Source organism: Pimephales promelas, chromosome 15 (assembly GCF_988280905.1).
Source record: "Pimephales promelas chromosome 15, fPimPro1.hap1.1, whole genome shotgun sequence".
Lineage (NCBI taxonomy): Eukaryota > Metazoa > Chordata > Actinopteri > Cypriniformes > Leuciscidae > Pimephales > Pimephales promelas.
Genome location: NC_142783.1, coordinates 21,014,583 through 21,038,848, shown reverse-complemented (window position 1 = coordinate 21,038,848; position 24,266 = coordinate 21,014,583). Strand labels below are relative to the sequence as shown.

At 37.2% G+C, this 24,266-nt stretch overlaps 3 protein-coding genes and 1 long non-coding RNA gene across 5 annotated transcripts; 2 read left to right on the top strand and 2 right to left on the bottom strand.

Moving 5' to 3' along the window:
• Positions 1-5,898, top strand: LOC120468641 (uncharacterized). The gene is made up of 3 exons (XM_039657208.2): positions 1-379; positions 468-645; positions 4,689-5,898. The coding sequence occupies exons 1-3, from the start codon at positions 56-58 to the stop codon at positions 4,973-4,975; spliced, it is 789 nt and encodes a 262-aa protein (XP_039513142.1). The 5' UTR covers positions 1-55; the 3' UTR covers positions 4,976-5,898.
• A 212-nt stretch (positions 5,899-6,110) lies between these two features.
• On the top strand, positions 6,111-18,637 carry pank1a (pantothenate kinase 1a). 2 transcript variants are annotated; one of them, XM_039657061.2, is made up of 7 exons: positions 6,111-6,881; positions 12,121-12,473; positions 13,289-13,542; positions 14,607-14,783; positions 15,722-15,845; positions 16,375-16,500; positions 17,024-18,637. In XM_039657061.2, the coding sequence occupies exons 1-7, from the start codon at positions 6,656-6,658 to the stop codon at positions 17,081-17,083; spliced, it is 1,320 nt and encodes a 439-aa protein (XP_039512995.1). In that variant the 5' UTR covers positions 6,111-6,655; the 3' UTR covers positions 17,084-18,637. The 2 variants fall into 2 exon arrangements, with proteins under 2 accessions (XP_039512995.1, XP_039513037.1); XM_039657103.2 differs by lacking the exon at positions 6,111-6,881 and adding an exon at positions 7,994-8,171.
• On the bottom strand, positions 14,744-16,219 carry LOC148973560 (uncharacterized). The gene is made up of 3 exons (XR_016146682.1): positions 16,097-16,219; positions 15,880-16,020; positions 14,744-14,881 (listed from the first exon to the last, which is right to left on the bottom strand). It is a non-coding gene; the product is annotated as an uncharacterized LOC148973560 (long non-coding RNA).
• A 932-nt stretch (positions 18,638-19,569) lies between the features above and the next one.
• ankrd1a (ankyrin repeat domain 1a (cardiac muscle)) lies at positions 19,570-23,909 on the bottom strand. The gene is made up of 9 exons (XM_039657387.2): positions 23,712-23,909; positions 22,401-22,586; positions 22,182-22,307; positions 21,971-22,078; positions 21,286-21,384; positions 21,080-21,178; positions 20,800-20,898; positions 20,516-20,614; positions 19,570-20,140 (listed from the first exon to the last, which is right to left on the bottom strand). Exons 1-9 carry the CDS (start codon positions 23,736-23,738, stop codon positions 20,027-20,029), a joined length of 957 nt encoding a protein of 318 aa, XP_039513321.2. The 5' UTR covers positions 23,739-23,909; the 3' UTR covers positions 19,570-20,026.
• Positions 23,910-24,266: the final 357 nt, after the last annotated feature.

Genomic DNA, 24,266 nt, shown 5'->3' with positions numbered 1-24,266 from the left:
TAGAGGGCAGTCAATACAGATTCACGTGCGTCTGATTTTCTCGAGGAGTGAAGTCATGGCTGCTGTGGCGCTCGTACAGGGAGCAAGCAGAGGTTTGGGTTTAGACTTCTGCAAATATCTACTTTTAAACAAATCTACAGCATCCGTTATCGCAACATGCAGAAATCCGGACACTGCACAATATCTGGCAGCGCTGAGCGCGCAGCACGCGGGCAGGATGACTGTACTGAAACTGGATGTCAACAAGGAAGATGACATCAAGAGAGCAGCTGAAAATGTCAAATCAGCCTTTGGGAAAGTGGATTTGATCATTAATTCTTCAGCTATGCTTCATCCATCCGGTAAAGGAGAAACAAGTTTACGGGACGTGTCCGCTCAGGTGACCAATGGACCTTTTATCAGTATAGATAGGCTATGTTGTGGGGCAAATTCAAATGCCATTTTTACATGTTTTTTTTTTTTTACAGGGAACCATTTCCACTTTGGCCACTAATACGGTGGGTCCTCTAGTGATGGCCAAATATTTTGCCCCTTTGCTTCAGAAGGGAACAGGGGCGTTTGGCCAGCAGCCCCCAGAAAAAGAGAAACAACACAGTGGCATCATTGTGAACATGACTGCTAGAGTGGGATCGATAGGAGACAATGGTTTGTATCCCTATGCAAAACAGTTTTTCTTCATTAGGTTTAGAGGGGTGTTTCATTTGAGGAGGTAAGGGAGACATGTACACTACAATGAGAAAAAAAATCCACAGTACAAAAATAAAACATGTATATTACGACATATGACATTAAAATCTTCCAGTACACAAGTATTTACAAGCAAGAGTTCATTGTTTATTCATCAGCAGCACACCATGCAGACGAACAATAGATACGTGACTAATTTCATTGCACAGCATCTCAAATGTTTTATATACATAAAAAAGAGCATTACTTGAGGGGACAGCCATTTGTAGTGGTGTCCGAAACCATAGTGGATGTTATCGAGTACACTCATTCAATCCTATATTGCACAGCAATTAATTACGAGATAACGTAAATTAATTGCTGAAATAAATACACTCATTTTCATTCACTTCAAGTAAACCAAGTGAGTTTACTTCTTCAAGGAAGAGATTTTAGTGAGGCCAGCAGGTGGTGCTCACCCTGTGGTCTGTGTGGGTCCTAATTCCAGTGTAGTGACTGGGACACTATACTGTCAATGAGCACCGTCCTTCAGATGAGACGTTAAACCGAGGTCCTGACTCTCTGTGGTCATTAAAAAATCCCAGAATGTTCTTCGAAAAAGAGTAGGGGTGTTACCCCGGTATCCGGGCCAAATTTGCCTCTTGGCCTCTGTCCATCATGGCCTCCTAATCATCCCTATATACTGATTGGCTGCATCACTGCCTCCTCTTCACCAGTAAGCTGGTGCAATATGGCGGCGGTCTCATCATCCAAGTGGATGCTGCACATCAACGCATTCTCATCCCAAGGCATCATATACGTTGCTTTTGCCAATGCACAGACAATGCACAGTTGAGAACTCCTGCCTTAAATCATGCAATGAGTTTGGTTTAGGGCCCGGGGTAATTGAAAATGATGAGGTAAAGTCACATGAGAGGAGGCAATGCCTCCATTGGGTTATGCTTGGTGGCATGACATAAATTTGTAGGCCAAAACGCAGACATGAGTTTTAGCACTTTGGAATTTTGACACTTCCGGTTTCATCCTCGTCCCAAATTCAAAGGATTTCTTGAATGGGTTTTGGTTAAATGGCTGGAACAAGGTCTGTGGTTAACACCAGCTCAAGACACTGTCACGTATTCTACGAAATAAAATACATCAGTATTACCCACTCATGCTTTTTTTAAAACTGTTACATGTCTTGAAAAAGGCAGTTGCTATGCTAACGTGTGGCTACAGAGGCAGTTGGGGAGATTAAATGTCATCATGCCAAACAGGTAAACTCAACTTTCATGGAAAATGTTTTTTAGATAAAAACTGAGAGTTGTCGGAAGCTTAGTGATGGTGACGTTTAAGTCATGGGATTGTGGTGTAGTGATCTGTGAAAATGATCTTGATGGACAAAATGTGTATAATAAACGTTTGTTGACCACAGAGCTTGTTTTATGGTAAATATTTTTGTAGAGGGAACCAGTGTAATGCTAACTGCCAGTTGGCCTACAAAGTGATGTCATATCCATGGTCTATTACGCTGTTAGTGCATTAAATAATACCGCCTCTCATTTTTGTGCGTGTTCAGCATTCGCGAAACAGTCTAAATTTATAATGGCTTTATTGGGATGACTAATTAAAAAGTAAGTAAACGACTCACCCAATTAGATATCGCCGCCTTATGTCACATCTAATTCAGACTTGAAAACACTATCTGTGAGGGTTTTTTTTTTGTGGGCAATCAGTTTGGTGAAAATAAAGGTGCATCTCTGTGTCTGTCTAAAAAACACACTTGCAACTTTGAGCCGGCGAGCCGCCGGCCGCAGCAGCAGGAAGTGTCGCGTGATATCAGGTCTCGCGATGTAACAAATTGCTTTACGGCAAGAAAGATCTGCTAAAATGAGCATCAAACAGAAATAACCTGGCGCCGTATACATGTGGTGTTCGAGGCGAATACAATACAGACTGCCGACAGTTCAACAGGCAGCAGCTCTTAAAGATGAACTGAACTGAAATTTGAGAAAAGGTGATATAACAGATGTATTTTATTTATTCTCATTGGTACAATTTTTAAAATGGCAGAATTTGTTAAAAGGGATAAAATGGTACATTAAAAGTGTTGTTTTTGTTACACGGGCGCCGCCATGTTGGATTTCAACGTTCGACTACGTCACTGGCATGGTAAGCCACTCCGTTGCCTACCCGCACCAGCAGAACAGCCGTAGCTTGTAAACAGTCTGAGGCTAGCTGACATGGCTGAGGAAACAGATTTTTTAGCGACACAATATTTAGAGATGTGTACTTTCGTCAATGAGTACATGAAACGTCTGACAATGCATGAAATGTTTTATTTACACAAGTTACAAGTTCAATGCATCACGTTAACGTTACTCGAATCCTTGATATTCGGGTGAGGGGGAAAAGATCCCTGATGTATAGTTTACTGTAAAGGATGGGATTTTCTCCTTCCTAAATGCACCCTCGCCCATAGAGTGAACTGCCAGTACGCTGTTAATCTAAACAATCTGAGAAAAGTGTAACAAGTTAGCCCAGCCGTCACCTATTCGTAAAATACCCTGTTACTTATGGGGCGCTCGCGTCTCAGCTCGGACATCCATTAGAGACAGCATAGCCTCCTTCAACACGTTTCTCTCACCGAACAGCATCCAAAATGAACGGTGCATGGTGATGCATTTTTCGCCGATCAATAAATGTCCATGTTGACCTCTCTGCAACAGATCGTCTCCGTGCAGTGTCTATGCTCCACAGCGCTCGCGCCCACAGTCACTTTCCCCCAAACGATCCTGTACTGCAAGTGAAGCCTGAAACTGATCGTCCTCCATGTGGTGGTAGTCAGACACTACCGGCCTGTCCCTCACGGGCTCAAATGCGTAATCCATGCCGTTAAAAGTGCTCATTTTCGTCTGTGTATACAGGACCTACAGCTGTTGTCTATGGCGCTCCGCGGGTCCTACCATGCCAGTGACGTCATCGGAACTGCCAGCGCAAACAAGCGCAATTTTGCGTTGCTTAAAAAAGCTATATTAATATATATTTTAAAAAAATGTTTAGTGTAATTTACTTTTAATTGTCATAAACAACACGTTTTCAACGTCGAAATTTTTCAGTTCAGTTCATCTTTAAAGGGCCCACACCTTATTTCCACTCGTTACAGCTTCCATCCTACTGAACAGGTACCGGTATACAGGGGGAGGGGATCAGGCCGTGAGTGCAGAGACATCTCTGTGCGAGTGCTATTTATGACAGTACAAGTACTCCACAGCGGCTGTAGAGGTCAGAGTTGGACAAAAACGGAAATCCTGCATAGTGCTGCTTTAAAAATCAACTTGATGAGGAAATATATTTAGTTTTTATAAACAGAACATTTATTACATTGTTAATGTAAAAATACTAAATAAAATTGTACTGCTTGATTGTTTATTTGATAGTTTAAGTAGCTAAAGCTTATTTAACCTGAAAAAAGTGGCGTCAATATTTTTTTTTTTTACTTAGTTACTTAGTTTAACTTAGGTAATTAATTTACCTCCTTTCCCTTCTCAATTCAGAACACATCTGCATGAGCTTCAGATAAATACTTTTATGAAAAAAAATGTATGCTGTCAAAAATCAGATGAACTTGTGTGGAAAACTGATGATTTAAAACGTTTCCTGTACCTCAGCTTAAGTTTATGCTACCAATTACCTGATAAGGGCCCTTCAAATATGACAATAATGAAACTGTACATGTTACATGAAACAAATTTGTCTTATAATTTTTTAAGAAACTCATGCACACATTTTCAACAATGTTTTCTTAAATCTGTTTCTCAAAATAAGACAGAACTTGGATATGATGTTGCATTTTAGAGGCCCAAATTATTTACTCATACTAACATATAATTATAATTTATAGCTACCTGTTAGAAGTGACTTCAGATAAACTTAACTAGTTGTTTACTGCCACATCTGAATTATTTCTTTCTTAACAGTCTGAAGCTTACCACTCTGTTGGTTTATATTTCTGTCTACAGTTCTTGGAGGATGGTACAGCTATAGGATGTCTAAAGCTGCCTTAAACATGGCCACCAGAAACCTGTCCATTGAGCTGGGTCGAGGGCGATCTAAAATTGTGTGTGTATCCCTGCATCCTGGAACCGTGAATACGGATTTGTCTCGGCCCTACCATCGAAACATAGCTAAGGACAAGCTGTTCAGCGCAGAATACTCTGTCCAATGCCTTATGAACATAATAGACAATCTAAACATTGAAAAAACAGGGAAAGCCTATGCATGGGACAACAATGAAATACCTTGGTAAACAGTCACGTCAAAAACAACAGCGTTGGGTCTACCTCATTTTAAAATAAGGTGAATAACAAAATAATGCTGAAACAAATAATCAGGTAATGTAAATCTTGCACAGAAAATAAATATTTGCATATTAATAAAACACTGGGGTTTAAATTTGACTATTGTTTTTTAGAGACACACATGCATTCCAAGATTTATGGATGTTTTAGCAGATAAGACAAGCTTATCCCAAATTAATTTCACAATAACAAAAAATCATAAAAATACACTTGTATTTTCCATTTTATTGTTTTAAAGTCTATAGGTTTAGATCAAATGTTTAATAAATTACATTTTCATTTTGAATTCTTTTGTTTGGATCCAAGAAAATATTGATGTTTGTGTTGCCTTACAGAATTATTCAGTTGTCCTCATTACATTTTGTCAAAGATGTCCAGTTCTTTAGGATGGTTCCAAGTAGTTGTTGAGGTCACTAGTGTCTTATTAATAGCAATTTCCTAAATGCTTTGACCCCTCTCAGTCCTGAAGCTATTTTGGCATGTAAAAAGTACCACACACTACTTTCCAGAAAATGTTCACAGTGAGTGAAATGACATTTGATGGTGCAATTGTTCCGCTGTTCTAAAGCTTACTGAACTGACCAAAGTCAGTTAACTCTGTGGTGTGTGGATACATAAAATGTACTTATTTTATCTCTGGTTATTGTGGTATTTACTGCTCTCTGCCACTCGGTCAACTGTCTTTTACTCTTCTCTCCATTAGGTGGTGGGTGAGCCAATTTAGCAATCAAAAGGAAAATAAAATACAAATTGCAACATTTATTATTATAAGTAGATAATGGTGTGAAAAGTATTTTACTATCAGTCAGAAACTGTTGATTGAAATGTAAATTTGTCTTTCTGTGGGTACTAAAATAAAATACTGAATTTAGCAGAAGGTAATTAATTTGTTTAAACTTCAAAAGCATAATCTATAGTCAACCACATATGTCTGTATTTGGTTAACTTCAGCAAGAAAATAGATGAGATATTTAAAACTAGCCGCGTTTATTTTAAACGACTGGAAAAATTAGCCTGCACGTGTTAATTTGGTTAAAAATCCAATTATTTGAACCCTCCTTTTTCTCTGTCGTCCATGACACTTGCTTGCTAGACACCCGAGAATCACCAAACTGAAACTCCCGTTCGACCTCATTCACCCCCATACTGTTCACCCCACACGTAGTGAGAGAAATCTATCTTAGATAGATAGATGTTGACTTGTAAGGAAAGAGCGTTTTGTACTTTGGTCTTTTGCTTGAGATAATATTAGAAGATTGATTGTGTGAGCCGTAAACTGTCTCGAGCCATTCCTGGTGACGTCATGAACCGGTTGTTTGACGTGGTATCTGCCGCAGCGCCAGGACTATGGAAATATGACCGACAATGACCTCGACCGCAGCGCTTGTTGGTTTATTGCTCGTATCGTTTAAATTCGACACTTGTAAATACGCGATTTTATCATTGCTGAAGTTGTTGTAATAGTCATTTTTTAGATTAAATCCGTGCATTTGGTGTTAGGTCATTATTAGCCACGCGCTTTTTCTTATCTCGAGACGGAGCGCGGCACATTCATCAGCACGTATATCTGTGTGTGTTTTGAGGCTTACAAGAGTCGTACGCTGTTGACAATTCCTGTGCATTGAAATATGGATAAGGCAAAATCAACGATGGATCAGAAAGGTTCTGGTCCTTGCAACACAAACATGCACAACAAGGCAATCCGGCGACAGCTGAGCAACGGGAGCTGTAGCCCATACAGTCCGACGGACGATAATTACCACCATCTTCACCACGACCCTCAAACCAACGGCTCTCCGGCGAAAAGGTGTCGGCTGCGGAGGCGATTGGAGTCGGCAAAGAAAAACAGACCGCGTAAGTTTACAGACACCTTCAATGTTTTTAGGTAAAATCTGTAACTTACATGATTTCCTCAATGTCTGATAATTAAGTGATGCCCTAAAGATACAGACAGACCTCTTGGTAAAGACGTGTTCGAGTCAATATTTAACACGTTGCGAGAGCGGTATTCCTCGCAATTAAATTGAAATGTTGCCAGTGTAATGGCACAATACTTTGCCCTATTTTGAGCCAGTTACTGTCATAGATTTAACGTTACAGATGTCATCGACTTCAGTTAACCCTCACAATTTCACCTCAGTTAACTCAACTGAATAAGGGTCCAAAATGCAAATGAATCGATTGCTTTATGTAGTACTAGCGTTAGGCTACGTAACTTTTGAGGGACTGGATTAAATAAGGCTGCAATTCTTATTTAATTCACTTCGCTCAAAAGTACATTGCCAAATTGTAATATATACTAAATTTAGGTCTAAACCGTTTATGTATGTTGACAGACTTTTAAGTATAACACAGTAACAGTAGTTGGTGTAGTTAATAATAAATCAGAAACCGCTCTAACTGATTCATAAGGGTTTTGTTTCAATAAAAAGAATCGAATGAACCGAGTCATTGCTCTTGCAGTGGATTCGGTAGCATTGAATGGTACAGGAATTGCCAATTGTCAAATTATTTGAGTGGGTTTATTTTCATTCGATGTTACTTCCAAAATAGTAATAAAAAGTAATGCAAGAATCACTGTCATATTATTGTAATACGTTCAGTTCATATCATCTAAGGATGACGTTCGAGTTATTTAACGCTTCTCGATTGAAAAGCTTATTTCATTTTTGCATGAAAATCATTCAGTTGCGGTATTTATACGTATAAAAAACTTCTCAGCTCCCAAACTTTGAACAAACTGTCATGATTTCTGTGCTGTCTGACCTGCTCACTGAAGAGTGTCTTTTGTTTTGATGAAACCTGAGGCTGTTCTTCTCGCTCTATGATTGGCCAGTGTAAAGTCAGGAGGTGTGTTGAAATCGCTCCTGATGTAAAGGCTCGACGCGCTTCGACCAATCAGCGCTTGACTTCGCGTAGCCGCGTTTAAAGGACAGACAAAAACGCCCCCATCCTTCAGTATTAAGAATTTCTCTTTATTTATTCACTTTTGCTAAAGCGACGCCAAGAATTCAACTTGCAAGCCAAACTGAACTTCTAATTTCTGTCTGTTTGTGGGCTTTCCTACTGGTTAGGCTTTTGTGTTTGCACTTGAATGTATTAGGGCTACCAGCAGGATGAAGTTTAAGTGTTTAAAGAAGCCAGGTAAGACATCACCTTATCCTTGTGTAATGTAAAATATTTTGCTTCCTTGGAATTGCTATGACACTTTTTGAAAAGTTATATTTGCAGCATATTCTGGTGATTGCAACACTAAATGGATTAGATTTTTTTCATTGCTTTTTACTGAAGTGCAAAAATGTAATAGAACAAAGTGAATTGATGTCAGGTTTAGTTTCTGTTGCCAAAGGTAATGGCAGCAGAAAAGTAACTATTTTTACAATGCTTTTGCAGTTCTGCAAGTCTAAGTTTTAGTTGCGTCAAGACTGCATGCCAGGCCAGCTTGTCTACATTCCTCCACTCCAGCCAACTTTTGTGTGGGTGGTAACACCTTTGTTGTTGCAGTTGTTTTTATTGTTCTTTTATTTATACTCAACCCATGTTAAAGCAACAATATCGAGGGCTTGGAGCCAGAGGGGCGTAAGTGGTATTTTGGGCGAATATGAGTTCTTTATATCAAAATAAAGGTCTCGATGAGCTCTATCCAATGGTGCCAAAATACCTATCTGAGATCAAACTGTATTGAATAAAGCAACAAAAAGGCGTATTTGACTTATTTGACTTTTTGTTTTTTTGAAAATGTTTTAGAACATTTTGATTGTGTTAATATGCCATACATTTTTTACTTAAATTCTCATTTCATGTAAGTATGCCTGTGGTTACAATGTTTGTGGTTTAAGGTTAATAATACAGGTGATTGTAGCATGGTCAAAATTTTGTTTTGTCTCTCCTGTAAAGTTTGTTAAAAGCCACTTACGCCCTTCTGGCTCCAAGCCCTCGAAATGTAGTTTTTCAACCTTCATAATATATTTCCAAAACCCTTGTGATGGTACATCGACTTACAGTAGGTTAAATGACATGTCTGCCATAGCCTGACGGGGTCTGTATCACTTATAACTGACACTACGTAACTTCGGTAGTAACCCAAGCACAAAAAGAACTACACAATTCGACTGACAAGGTGTGTACAAGGGCTACGTTCTTGCAAGTAAATAATTCATGATTAGACGTACTGCAGGCTGATAGTCATGTTTGTTTGTTTATTTTTCTGGTGAAAGTGTCTTGCCTCAGGCTGTAATGCAAATCGATTTTTCAAATTTGCAGATTCATCTATGGTAGCTTGATATTGTAATATTGACGATATATGGCTATTATCTATCACACAAACATTGAATTTAATTAGCATATTTGAGTAAAACGTTCGCCAATAGGCTACTATAATGACGCTGGCTTGTAAACGTGAGCTACGCAATCTTTTGGCATTTGAAAAAAACAAAACCCATGAACTTATATTCATATGACATGCTGAAATATATGCCACTGTACTTGGGATGAAGACATCTCACACGCAACGCAGGCAGTCTGCCCAAGACGTGAGAACTCCTTCTGCAGAGTTCGGGGGTATCGGCCTGTAAACAAATGCACGTGTAATCATGACAGATTTTACGACAGTAGTAGAAGACAATACTGTTCCCCAACTGTAGGGGGACCCCAAAAGCAAAAGTTACCTGGTGTTACTTTAATGCTGTTAAAAAGTATTCTTACCAGATAAACAGTATTCTGAAGTATTTCACATGGTCCTCTTTCACATGGACACTCATTTGGCTTGCCGACCATGTCAGTCCCTCTCCTTCACTCGGTCACATTCTCTCTCTCTCTCTCTCTCTCTCTCTCTCTCTCTCTCTCTCTCTCTCTCTCTCTCTCTCTCTCTCTCTCTCTCTCTCTCTCTCTCTCTCTCTCTCGTCACTTTTTCGCCTTTCCCAGCTTCTCACATGGACACACTTGCCTGCCAATTTCTCTCTCTCTCTTAGTCTCTCTCCCTTTCCATGCCTCTGCTGACTGGGGGATGTAAACAGACCTCCACACTCACATGAGTTGTTTGATGTCATTATGTCAGACGACTGTCACACGCCATTCACCTGCTGCTTCTGGCTCAGATCATTCAGTTCAACGAAGAAGCAACATTGTTAATTTCTGGCTAGTAGGGCTAAACGATTAATCGCAATGAAACCGCACTCCATTTGGCAAAGGCTGCGATTATTTTATGCGCAGCTTGTGAGTGCTGCATGGCTGATCGGTAGTAAATGCTGCTCCATCTGAAAGGCAGTAGACAACACACGTCATTCCAGGAAATCCCTATGGACATCATACTATCGCTGTAGCTGGATAAACAGAAGATTGAAATGCTTTGATACATTTAATTGAATTAATTTATTAAATGTTGTATTTTGTTGGACAAGAGGTTCATAAATGCTTCTCAAGTTTGAAAAGATGTTTGACGTTATAAGCGATTCAAACTCGCAGTGTTTTCAGATGGAGCTACATTTACTACGGATCACAGAGCCGTACGTCACTGACAAGCTGCACATAAAAAACAACCACAGCCGCTGCGATTTCATAATCGCAATAATCCGAATCGATTAAGCGTTATTTAGGATGCATTTTCCTTTGAAAGCAAAGCATGTGGATATTTATTGAGTTGGGCTCTCGTCCACTTGATTTGCATGCTTTGAAATAAGAGAATGTCCAAAATAAATAAACCTCCCAGCATATGCCCACATCTATATTAAGGGGGAAAGGAAGCGTGAGGGTCATTTGAGATGATGTTGTAGCAGGGAGCATACTGGTCAAAGACAGGTCACCTGTGCAATACCAGCTGACAATGTGGCAGGTGCCCAAATTTTTCCTGACTTCTCTGGGTTCAGCCCAGTGAACGTCTGATGTAAGAGTCATATCAGTAATAATGTACTTATTATCTGATAAGATAAGACTTTGAGCTCTCTGCTTGTTAGACACTGATTGGTAAATTAGGTCGGGTCTGCTGATTTTTTAAATTTATTTTGAAATAGACATGGGAATCTGTGAACATTTGTACTGGTTCTGCTTCTAAGCATCTTAGAATAGCCATTTGCAGCTTCGTGGCTGTTGCCATGGTAACTGCCTTGACTCCTCATTAGCTGCTGCAGTGTTGCTCATCACTGCCTCTCTTTAGTTGGCCAGCTAGTTATGTTCGATTAGTTTACTTGCATTCAAAAGTTTGCTTCTCTCATGTTCTCTAAGTCTGCATATATTTGATCACAGAATACTTTAAAGCAGTAATATTGTGAAATATATTTAATGTTTTTTTTATCATTTATATAATGAAAATAAATCTAATTTATTCCTGATGGCAAAGCTAAATTTGCAGCATTGTTACTCTAGTCTTCAGTGTGACATGATAATTTTAGAAATCATTGTAATATGCTGATTTGTTGTCGTGTTTGAACTGCTTATTGTTTTTGTGGAAACCACCATGATTTGAAAGTTCAAAACAAAACAGCATTTATTTGAAAGAAATCTTTTGTAACATTATTAATGTATTTCTGGTCACTTTTTCCAATGTACTGTGTTCTTGATTTAATAAAAGTAGACATTTCTTTAAAAAAAATATTGTAAAATTGTTCTTAATGAATATAATAATGAATATAAAAATGGTTATTTAAAATAGTTTTTTTACAATATTACTTATATTATATTTTTTTCTGTATTTTGGAATGAATAAATGCAGACTTCCTGAGCACAAGAGACTTCTTTCAAAAACAAAAATAGTAATGTTTCATAACTTTTGACTGGTACTGTATGCATTATTGTTTTTGTGGAAGCCACCATGAATTTAAAGTTCAAAACAAAACAGCATTTATTTGAAAGAAATCTTTTGTAACATTATTAATGTATTTCTGGTCACTTTTTCCAATGTACTGTGTTCTTGATTAATAAAAGTATACATTTCTTTAAAAAAATATAGTAAAATTGTTAAAATGTTTTAACTGACCTTTATTATGTGGTGGATTTGTTGTTTTGTAGTTTTTAGTTGGCAATCCAGTTTGTCTACTTTCTTAATCTTTGGAACACAATTTACACAATGACATTAATCAGTCTCATTGTCTCTTTCTAGCCTTTCCATGGTTTGGGATGGATATTGGTGGTACTTTAGTAAAGCTTGTGTACTTCGAGCCAAAAGACATCACTGCTGAGGAGGAGCAGGAGGAGGTGGAGAATCTGAAGAGTATACGCAGGTACCTCACCTCCAACACAGCCTACGGAAAAACCGGCATCCGTGATGTGCACCTGGAGCTGCGCAACCTGACCATCTGCGGTCGCACAGGGAACCTGCACTTCATCCGCTTCCCCACTGCCGCCATGCATAGATTCATACAGATGGGCAGAGATAAGCACTTCTCAAGCCTGCATACCACACTGTGCGCCACCGGAGGTGGGGCGTACAAGTTTGAGAATGACTTCAGATCGGTAAGAAGATGGCCGCATTTGGGCTTTCAAACGGTTTTGACAATAAAATCAAGTGTTTAATATACACCTATGTGGGGTAGGATTTTGGACCAATGAGATTTCACAGCTACTGCATCATGCCAAAGAAATAGAAACCAGATTTTTTTTTTTTAACTTGGGTCCTACATTTTTTTTGTGGAACTCACCACATCCTAGCTGAATAAAATATAAATTTATTTAAAAAAAAGAAAGAAAAATATTGAACAGTAGTGTATTTTCTTACAAAAGATTTCAATAAACACTTTAAAATAAATGCAGTTCTTTTTTTAATACTTTTTATTCATCAAAAATCCTGAAAAAAGTATTAGCTTTACCGTTACAGGAATCTTAATGAATATAAAAATGGTTATTTTAAATTATTTTTTTACAATATTACTTGTATTATATTTTTTTCTGTATTTTGGAATGAATAAATGCAGACTTGATGAGCATAAGAGACTTCTTTCAAAAACAAAAATAGTAATGTTTCACAGCTTTTGACCGGTACTGTATGATTTGAAAATATCTTATGCTGAACAACTGTGATAAATAGAAATATTATTACAGTTTGAAAAATAACCTTTCTTTATTTTGATGGAAATCTTTTGTAACTAGTTTTTAATGTCACTTTAGGGCGTGTTACTTTTAAGCTGACCTATAAACATATTAAGCATCTTATTTTGGTCCAAATTGCTCAATGGAAAGTCGAAGCCTGATGTTTTTTAATTGTATCATCAATAATTACATTTAAGGGATACGTCTATTGCATGCAGCCATAATTTTTTTTTTCTTTGTAGATGGCAGACCTAGAGCTGCTGAAGTTGGATGAGCTGGACTGTCTGATCCAGGGCCTGCTGTACATAGACTCGGTCGGTTTTAACGGTCATCCTGAATGCTTTTACTTTGAGAACCCCTCCGACACACAGAACTGCATCAAGAGACCCTGTTGTCTTGACAACCTTTTTCCCATGTTGCTGGTCAACATTGGCTCGGGCGTCAGTATTCTGGCAGTGTACTCCAAGGACAACTACAAACGCGTGACAGGCTCCAGGTCAGCACAGCTGAGCAATGTGCACCATGTAGCAGAAACCCCTTAAAATGAGTTACACACTCTCAATAACACTGTGATAAAACAAGTAATTTATGTTTTTTTGTTTGTTTTTTCAAATTTGTCAGAAATTCACACGGAATGTTTTATTTGTTAGAGTAACTGTTGAAAATGGCTGAAAAAGCTTGTAGTACCAAATAACAAGCTAAAAATAATGATAAAATAAAAAAAACACTACATTTATTTATTATTTATTAGATATTCTCTGAAAAACACTCTTTGCTTATTCTGTCTTTTCTGTGAGCAACTTTTGCTAAGATGCATCCAGATTTTTTTCTCCAGCTTGAATTATGAGTTTACCATTGGCTACTTTCTAAATCTTGAACCTGATTGTTTCCTCATCTCTCATGGACAAAGAAAGCCTGTTAGAAGCATAAGAGCACCTGCTGTGTTATTTTTTCCCTTTGAAACATGAGACATGAGTCCTCTTTAGAAGATAACAAATCTGTGATTGACAACAGAGTAGGTTGACGAGTTAATTTTAAACGTGTTTGTACCAGAATGGAACAGCATTTCAGCAGTGACTGACATGAGAGGAGAGGTCAGCAGAAGTAAAAGTATATCACAGTTTCCACAAATTAAGCAACACAAGCTTTTTCAACATTGATCATTTCTAAAGTTTGGAGTAATGATGCTATAAATTCAGCTTTGCCATCATAGGAATAAATAACATTTTAAAATGTATTAAAATAGAACATTTTAATATTTTACAACATTAGGCTACTGTTTTACTGTGTTTTTAATCAAATGTAGCCATGGTGAACATGAGAGACTTCAAAAACCTTTAACATTTATAATATAATATGTGAACTAGTCCTTGCTTTGTGTTGCAATGACCACACACTGTAATCTGGAATGTTTCAGAACTTGGCCATAGGCACATAGTTTAAATTGATTTTAAAGGGCAAAAATGTCTGCGTGTGTGAATGCACATGTGTGCTCTTCAAATGTAGCCGTAATAATGTTTTGATCCTCAATGTTCCTTTCTCACTCTTTTTCTCTTGTAGTCTTGGAGGAGGGACATTTTTGGGGTTGTGTTGCCTGTTGACGGGTTGTGAGACATTTGAAGAGGCCCTTGAAATGGCCAGCAAAGGGGACAGCACCAACGTGGACAAACTGGTGAAGGACATCTATGGAGGGGACTACCAGCGCTTCGGCCTACAGGGGTCTGCGGTGGCTTCAAGGTACAGAAGACACTCTGTGTTTGTGTGTGTGTGTGGTGTCAGATGACAAAGGTCCACAAGTGAAATGTGATGCTATGGAGTCTTGCATGTAGGCCTGCCTGTTTCATGTGACACAAATGTACAGTATGAGACCCCATTCCTTGGTAATTTTAATAAACACTACAGTACTTTTCAAACATTTGCCATCAGTAAAATTATTATTTATTAAAAATAAATTAAATTTAATTATATAATATAATATTTAATATGTATTAAAATGATTATTTATAAAAAAAAATAATGCTTTTATTTAGCAAGGATGCATTGCATTGCTCAAAAGTAACAGTAAAGACATTTATTATATTATAAAAGAAGAAAAAAAAAGAAGTTTTTCTTAAGTTTTTTTTAATTTTCTAAACTCAAAGAATTGTGATGGGGAGAAACTTTCCACAAAAATATTAAGCAATGACTCAGTTCAATTCAAATGTATTTGTATAACGCTTTTCACAATACATATTGTTTCAAAGCAGCTTTACAGAAAGTGCATTTCAGAAATGTATATAATACAGTGATGTCTGAAGGATTGTGTGACACTGAATACTGGAGTAATAACTGCTGAATATTCAGCTTCGCCATCACAGGAATAAGTTACATTTTAAAATATATTCAAATAGAAAACTTATTTTAAATTAAGAATATTTGACAATAATACTGTAAATAAATCCATCGAATAACATAAAAGACTTTAAGAAAGAGACTATGTTAAACTGTAATTTGTATATATAAAATAAAATTTGTGTGTATGCATGTTCATTATATATTTGTAATTATATTTAATACTATATTATTTTAATTTTATATATATATATATATACATATAACTGTTTACAGACTTGGTTGCAGTGCTTTCTGTTAGTGTCTGTTAGAGACATAAATATGTGCTTTTGTTTTTGTTATAGTTTTGGTCACATGATGAGCAAAGAGAAGAGGGAAAGTATTTCTAAAGAGGATTTGGCCCGAGCAACACTCGTCACCATAACCAACAACATTGGCTCCATCGCACGCATGTGTGCAGTCAACGAGGTGTGTGTGTGTGTGTCTGCATGTCTGCACCCACCAGTCAGCAGCAGCTGTGAGCGTCTGTCTGGCCACTCTGGGCTTCTCTACAGTGTTGCCTTGTAGCCTGGTGATCAAGCAGCATTGTACAGGGCTTTCAGGGTGTGCAGAACACCATCAGAGCAGTAACTCCCAACAATACCTGGAGAATACAGGACTTATCACATTAGCAAGTATCTATGACAAGTTGATGGTAACAAAAACAGAGATTTAAGCACCTGCTATAAAAAGTCCATAAAAGGAATTGCTTGTGTCAGGACTCCCTCTGCTGGTGAAGAAGAAATGCTGCTGGAATCAACCTGCTGTTAATTCAGTCAGTGTGAGCTATAAACAGGCCCACGCAGAAACTTGACGCTCAATTTTACCATGATTAAATCTGTTTCATGAAATTCTGTAGATTTTCTACCAAAATGAGTTGACAAATGTGAAAAACATCCACAGATTCTATGGTCATAAAACTCATAACTAAGTGATGTGATTATGTTTTGTCCTGTAGAAAATCGAACGGGTTGTTTTTGTGGGGAATTTTCTGCGTATAAACACCGTGTCTACAAAGCTTCTTGCCTATGCTATGGACTTCTGGTCTAAGGGCCAGCTGAGGGCCCTTTTCCTGGAACATGAGGTAATTTTGTCTTTATTAAGTTTCAATCAATCGTTCTTATTCTATTGCTTATATTTTCTCAAATTTTGGAAATACATTTAAGTTCAAATGTTTGGGGTCAGTAAGATTATTGTAATGTTTTTAAAAGAAATCTCTTATGCTCACAAAGTCTGCATTTATTTGATCAGAAATACAGTAAAACCATAATACTGTGAGAATTTTTTTTTTTTACAATTTAAAATAATATATATATATATATATATATAATTGTATCTTTTTTATACATTTTAAAATGTAACTTATTATTTTGCTGGCAACAATTATAGCAGCCATTACTCTAATGTGTGGATTTGGTGCTCAAGAAACAATTCTTATTATTATCAATGTTGAAAACAGTTTTTGTGGAAACTGATCTTTTTTTCCCCCTTTGGATTCTTTGATGAACAGAAAAGCCAAAATACAAATAACAACGTTAGTTCAATGAAATTATTTTCATATATTGTTTGTTTATATGCACACTAATATGTGTGTATGCACGTTTCAGGGATACTTTGGAGCTGTTGGTGCTTTTCTAGAACTGCTGAAGTCTTCTGAAGACGCATAAAGTAATGGAATCCTCATCTCTCATCATCCAGAAGCTGCTTTAAGACTTCAACAAAGAAGCTCCAACAGGAACACTGGAATACTGGAACACTGGAAAATCTGAAAGAAGCCATTATAGTAATTAACCTGTAAATAACCCTTAAAATAAGATTTTAAAGAATATTTTTATGAGTAACTTAACCTCAGACTGATGACTAACGGAATCTAATTGTTAATTTGTTTTCCTTTAGTTGTTCTCATTTTGTACTGTTTGTAAATATTATTGTGTAGTGAACAGGGAGAGTTTACTGATGGCCAAAACCTGCTGTTTAAAGATTTGCTGTTCTTGACCAGCCACCAGCAGACCCAAATGATGTTTAACACACTATTTTAATTCAGATTTAAGCATCAGGTGCTGTGTCAGGAATGTGTCCCGGCTGTTTGGGATACAGATCCTCTAAGTAAAGACGTTGACACTGTTCTCTGTACAAGCCATTTCTGGTTGCATCTCCTTTCACTCTTCCACTTTGCTACAGTTAACAGTTTTCCATGTAATTTTAAACAGTTCAGTTTAGAATCACTGTTCACTTTTCTATATATATATATATATATATATATATATATATATATTAGCGCTGATTCACATGAAGCCTTTTATTCTAAAAGTGTTGACAAAAAGCTCAGGGTGTCTCACTTTTAGTTCTGAGAGGGAATTCTGTGGGACCAAGTGGCCAATTTGACCTTTCAGATAATAAGTTCCCCTAACATCCCACATTTTTTTGTCCTCTTTGCCTCTGTTTTTTTTTCCATGCTGCCTTTTCCTATTCTTTTTTTGTATCCAAACCTAAACTACTTCATTCATCTTAGTCAGAATGCATAGTCATATATGCATATACTTCCTCTTTGGTTGCCTTCCTCCCATCTATGGTTGAAAAAAACAGCACTAACAGTATTCAAAGTAGCAGAGAGATGACAAAACAGAAGGATTAATTCAGTGTGACAGCTATTACCCACAACACCCCTTACTTCACCATTCAAATATCAAACATGTTTAGACAGTTCAAAGACTCGCCCATTGTGTTGCCATTGTAGTGCCAAACTGAAAAGTGGAGGTGTCAAACCAGACAGCCTACCAATACAAGCATTTCTGTTTTACCACCAGGCTATGCACATCATTACTTCTCCCAAAAGTCACCTAGCATTATAATGTTAAAATGAAATTCAATATGTAATCAAAAATAAAAACACTACTCCCTTACTAGTTATATGATGTTCTTTAGTCCTCCTTGCTGTCTCTCATGCCTTCTATGTGATTGCTCTCTTCTTTTAACTTGTGACTTTTCTTTTTACTGATTTCTAAGAAAAACCTGAATTTGTGCATATATTTTTGGGACCTCATGTCAACTGCAATATTTTCTTTTTCAGAAAATGCCTATCTAGGTGTTTTTTCTTCACCTTTTATGTGAGCTTTTTGGGGGTTATAATTGCTAGGTAAAAATGTTGTATTGCTTTATAATATTTAATTATTGCTTTGGTTGGCCTTGTATGTTTGGCATTAAATTATTTTCATTCTTGATTTGGATGCTTTGTTTGCGTGTTTGTTTGTTTACCAAACACTATATGATAGCAGTAGTATGCCACTTGAACGATTAGCATTCATGATATCGAAGTCGTCTTCCATTGCGATCTAAATATGTCTAGTGAAAGGTAAAACTTCCGAAATCTCCATACAATGCGTGACGTAGACACGCGAGAGATCACTTCCGGCGTAACGCCTGGAGACGGTTCAGTTGGACATCTGATTCAGATCAGTTCGACGGATGTTAACAAGAGGTAAAAGCTATATAAATACTGTTCGTTTTCTCACACAAACCGCTCTTTCGTGTCTTAGGCCATCAATGTGTACTTACATTTACGAGTCACTAAATCATGTTTAATTGTGACTTCTCTGTGCTCTTTGAGGTGGACCCCCTAAAACTGCATAGGACTGTCTGACAGATAAGAACGGTTTGACCAAAAAATGTCAAAATTGAAATGCTGTGGAAACAAAGACACCTACATCTTGGATGCCCTTGAGGTAAGCTAAAACATATAAACAATTAATTTCAAAGTGAACTATCCCTTGAAGTATGGTATTGGTAACAAAAATTGTCCTTGCCGCCCAATCCTAGTAAGATATAAGTGTGAACATGCTTCAAAGTGTTCAAGTGAAATATATCTAAAGCTGTCATCTATAGTGTATTAGATCAAAAATACAGCTTCATTTTGCAAACACGGGTGAGGCCCTCAGAGATTGGTGTAACTTGTTATGACAGCAAGCTACAAAACTAGCTGCCAGTTACAGCCACCTTTTTCTGCTCTAAACAATGCGCGCTGCCATTACGACGATGCCGGTTGTCAACTTCTGGCTCGAGTCTGGTCTATGCTTTTTTTTGCCATGTGTTTTAGATTGTTTGTGTCATCCCCACATGGCTAAACCAAATCGAAATAAACATTCATCAAATGTGATCTGATCACGTTATTTTTTATTAAATCACAGATAAAAACAAAATGAACGTTTTTCTTTGCTTCATAACTTCTAAAGGATAGCTGATGCATGACTCCAAAGTCTCCCAAATCCAGCAAACATCCGACAGTCTCTATCACCCCGACTGCTGCAGAATATCAGTACTATAAGGTTAGGCTGGTTGGTCCTTTGACTCTGTCTACCTCTGCTTTCAAATATGCATAGCGTATTTCTCAGGCCTGTGAGGTTAGGCATAACATTACGCCGAGTTTCATTCATGAGACCAAAAGTCCAGTCTGCGCGCTGGTTGATGGAGTCATGTGTCTCTGAGAAACTAGCTGGGCATGTCCTGTTTGCCACTGTTGGCAGTAAGCTTCCATATATTGCCAGCAATTAGCATCATCATTAAGTAAATTGAAAAGTACTGTTCACAAAGAAAGAAAGAAAGAAAGAAAACATTCAAAATAAAAGTTGTTCATCTGGCTTTGGTGCTTCCTCTTCATTAAAGTTATTCAGGATATTTTTCACACCTTTTTGCCATGAAAGCAGAGTCTCCATTGGTGTCTTTCCATCCTGTAAATGACAGATCAGTTTAAGGATATATCCATTAAAAATATACCTATTCAAACAGATATATTTATACAACTAAGATTTCCAAGGAATTCAGTATGAGACAATTCTTTCATTGTTCCTTTATAATTCCCTTTATCATCTTTTTATGCATATCTTGCTTCTTAAATTTTATAATCTGACTTTATAATAAAGTCAGCATCGGGGCATTAAAGGGTTCGTGACCCCAAAATGAAAATTCTGACAGTAATTACTCACCGTCATGTTGTTCTAACCCCATAAGACACAATGTCCCTTTAAACATAATCCTCTAGTAACTCAATCAGTCTCTAGATCACCATGCACAGTTAAGATTGTATGTACCCTGATTGAACTTACACTGTTTTTGGCATTTAGACTGGCTCCATACATCATCAGCAATTTTATCATATTAAATCTATTTATCCTCACTGCGTCGTGCATTGGTGTGTCTCCATCCTACACAAGCACAAAACATTAGCATTAGAGAAGAAAGCAACATGTGGGACAATGCATTAAATTTACTATTTAAAATGTTTCAAAGAAAAAAGTCACTTTTCCTCAAGTCTATAGTGTCATGTTAATATAACATATTAAAATTACCATATTAAAGCTTCTGAATGTTATGGAAATAGAATTCTTACCCTGTCTTTAGCATTGACGTCCGCTCCACAGTGAATGAGATGCTCAGCACAGTTATAATGTCCCGTCCGAACTGCAACATGGAGGGGAGTGCTGCATAGCTGAAGATACACAAGAAGCGTTTAAGTTAGTCCACCTAGTGCTAAGAGTGCAAACTTCAGTGCTTTATCACTGCTTGCTACATAAACTTTAGCATGTCAAGCATTAGAATGATTTGTGAATGTAATTATCACTGTCCAAAGACCATCTGGTGTCATACGCTTACAGTAGCTTTATATCTACCTTGTCTCTAGTGTTGAATTTGGCTCCATTATTTAAAAGCAGCTCCAAAGCATGCAGGCTTCCACCTCTACAGGCCCAGTGCACAGCTGAGGCATCCAGCTATGATTATGATAAAAAAAAAACATCTCAGGATTATAATATAAAATAAATGTGAGGAAATAATCTTGTAGCTCTGGTGTAAAAGTCACATCAGCCATCTGTGCTACCTTGTCTTTTTGATCCATGGATGCTCCACTCTCCAGGAGCTTCTGCATGATCTCTGTGTGACCTTGTGCACTGGCTTTATGCAGAGCTGAGCGTTTAAACTGAGAGAGAACAAGTGAGAGTCAGGGTTGTTACTGTTAACTAAAAATAAAAAGGGAAATTATAAAATATAAATATCAGGTAAAAAATGTAAAAAGTATTCAGACACCAGATATAATGTTTTATATTTTTTTACTAGTGGGTGCAGGACACTAGTTCACTGAGGATAGCAAAATAAAGTAAACTGTGACATATTATACCCAAAAGTCTTCATGCAAGTGGACTACCAGTAAAATTTATAAAAAATTGCGACCAATTTATTATATTGACACTTTGACCTGACCATGTTTAGTGACCTGACCAAGTGTTTTTTTTTTCTCTAATTGCTAATGCGACCTTTTAACGTCACAGACTGAACAAAATTAAGCATTGTTTAGTAATTTGTTGACCTAAATTGGTATTTAGCTGTCAGCTGACAACTATTCAATCTAATTCATTTGTGAGACAGTAATAGAAAGATGTCCAAAACCAGTGAAATATCAACTGATTTGATAACTCTGAGTTCTTGTAGAAATGTTGAAGGTGTCTGAATAAATTTTGGTTTTACAGTATATACTGTATATATAATGTTTTGTGTTACACACTCACATGATCACAGACATTGGGGTCTCCACCATCTGATAAATATTTTTCAACAACAAGTATTTTATTCTCTGTGACAGCCTTTAGGAACAAAGCCTGGTCCACTGTCTCAGGCTGAAAAAATGTTAGCCAATAATTACACCTCAAATATGTACATTTTAGGGGTTTTGAAATGATACAGCATTATTTGGAGTATACTGTAGAAAGAGTTCCTTACCAGGATATCAGGCTCTGGCTGTTTCTTTAACGCTTGAATCTTCCTTTCCTTTCTCCTCTTCCTCAACTCCAAAATGTTAAAGAGGTCTTCTACAGTTTCTAGTTTTAACTGTCCTGACCGGTCAACCTAAGAAAAACAAAAAGACAATATTTTATGCTACTGTGTGAAAATGTAAAGCCATGTTCTCTTTTATCAAGTTGTAGGCCAATTCATTCTTACATTGAGTTTGAGCTTCTCTTCACTCTGTTTGATGACTTTCTGGGAGGTTTCATTCAGGTCTTGTTGTGTCTGACTCTGAAGACCATCTTGTTTCTCCTGAATGATGCTGGTCTCATATTCCCCTGCAGCGAACGTCTCTGCACAGGCACCTCCTGCCAACTTTCCCTCACCTCTCTTCCCGGTGACCTGTGATTAGATGTGACACCCATAAGTCTTGGAGCTAAGCATCTGTGGTCTGTGACCACAGCTTTTTTTCAAGGATTGAACAACTTCCAGAGAAAGAACAAGTGTGTAGTTTAAAGTAGATGTAATTTGATTTAGTTATTCTGTGGGTGGGGTGAAGGGAGTGTTCAGCTGTTTTGAGAACCTAAAAAAATAAATACACACATTTCTGTTGTTTAAAATAGGAAGACTGACCAATGCAGTTGGCTTATTCTAGACATCCTGGAGCCGCCTTAATCGCTGAAAGATATTTAATAACACCACATCACCCCCTATCACCCCCATATTCTTTCTCTTTTCTTATATTATTTAATGTAAATCTGTTTATATATTCTTTATTTCTTCACCTTCTCTAAGAATAAGTAAGCACACACATTTACTTTTCCCTGTCTCTTATTTTTTGTTATCTTTTTATTCGTATTAATTTTCTACTTTCTTTCTCGTGTTATTTATTTTTCTTATATTCTTCATTTCTTTCAACAGTACAATTGTAGCTTGTAATTGTGAGCAGTGTTATAAGTTTTTATATATTTACATATATATATATATATATATATATATATATATATACACTATAGCTTTTATTTTTTCAGTATTCGTTTTAGCTTTGGTTGCATTGGATATTAAAGTTAGTTCATAACAATGCACAAGTAATTCAGGGAACCTGTTACCACAAATTAAATAAATGCATGGCTGCAAGTTAAAAAAAGTTTTCATTTAATTAAACATTTCAGGTTCTGTTGACACAATGTTGATTAACTTAATAGTGTAATTTAAATTAAATGTTTAGCATTAAATTATTTTTTTAAATTAAGTTGTAACTTAATAATGAAATTGTCTTGATAACTTTCGAAATTGGGTATGCTTTGCACATGACTGGATAAGGAGAATAAATGTTAAAAGTAAAGGGAAATACCTGTTGGTGTAATTCTGTCATTTGTTTAAATGATGTTGGTTGAATATAATTTAATTCAGAACTCAAAAAAGAAAGAAAAAGAGATGCAAACTGTTGAGCCAACATATTAATTTTTAGAGTGTGTCAACAACATTAGGACGAGAACGAGCTGCATGCATCACCACAAACCTTACCAGCTCTTCAACAAGCTGCAGTCCCATGCTATGATCTGGAGTTTGAGACTTTAACTCGTTTTGCTGTAAGGCTGCCTGTCAGTGGGCGATAGTTCTCTTTTGTGGTAAATTAGAGTCCCAAAGCAATCGGTGTTGTCTGCTCAGCCCCCAGATGGTCTGTAGCCTATCTCCTCCACCACCACCCCCCATATATATGGTTCCAGACTCTGGCACCGACCATAAAAAAGTTAGATCATATCCCTTACATTCTCTCCCGCTTTTTCACCGCCCACAAAATTGCAATGACACCTTCATTCATCCTTCCCGAACCTCTGATAAATCTCGTGCGCACGATGACTGCAAGAGCCAGGAACGTGCGGCTTCCGTTCTGGAATGGACGGCGCTAACGCCGGCTCACGCTTACCAATAGCTCTAGACTTACAGTAGGCTACTGACCAGCAGCGACCACTGACATGTGTGCAACAGGTGCACAACGGCAAGAATGATGTCTATTCCGCTCGTGAGAAAAGCAATAAAGCAGTGTGACGTGGCCTTTTTGTCAACCATTAGTAAGGC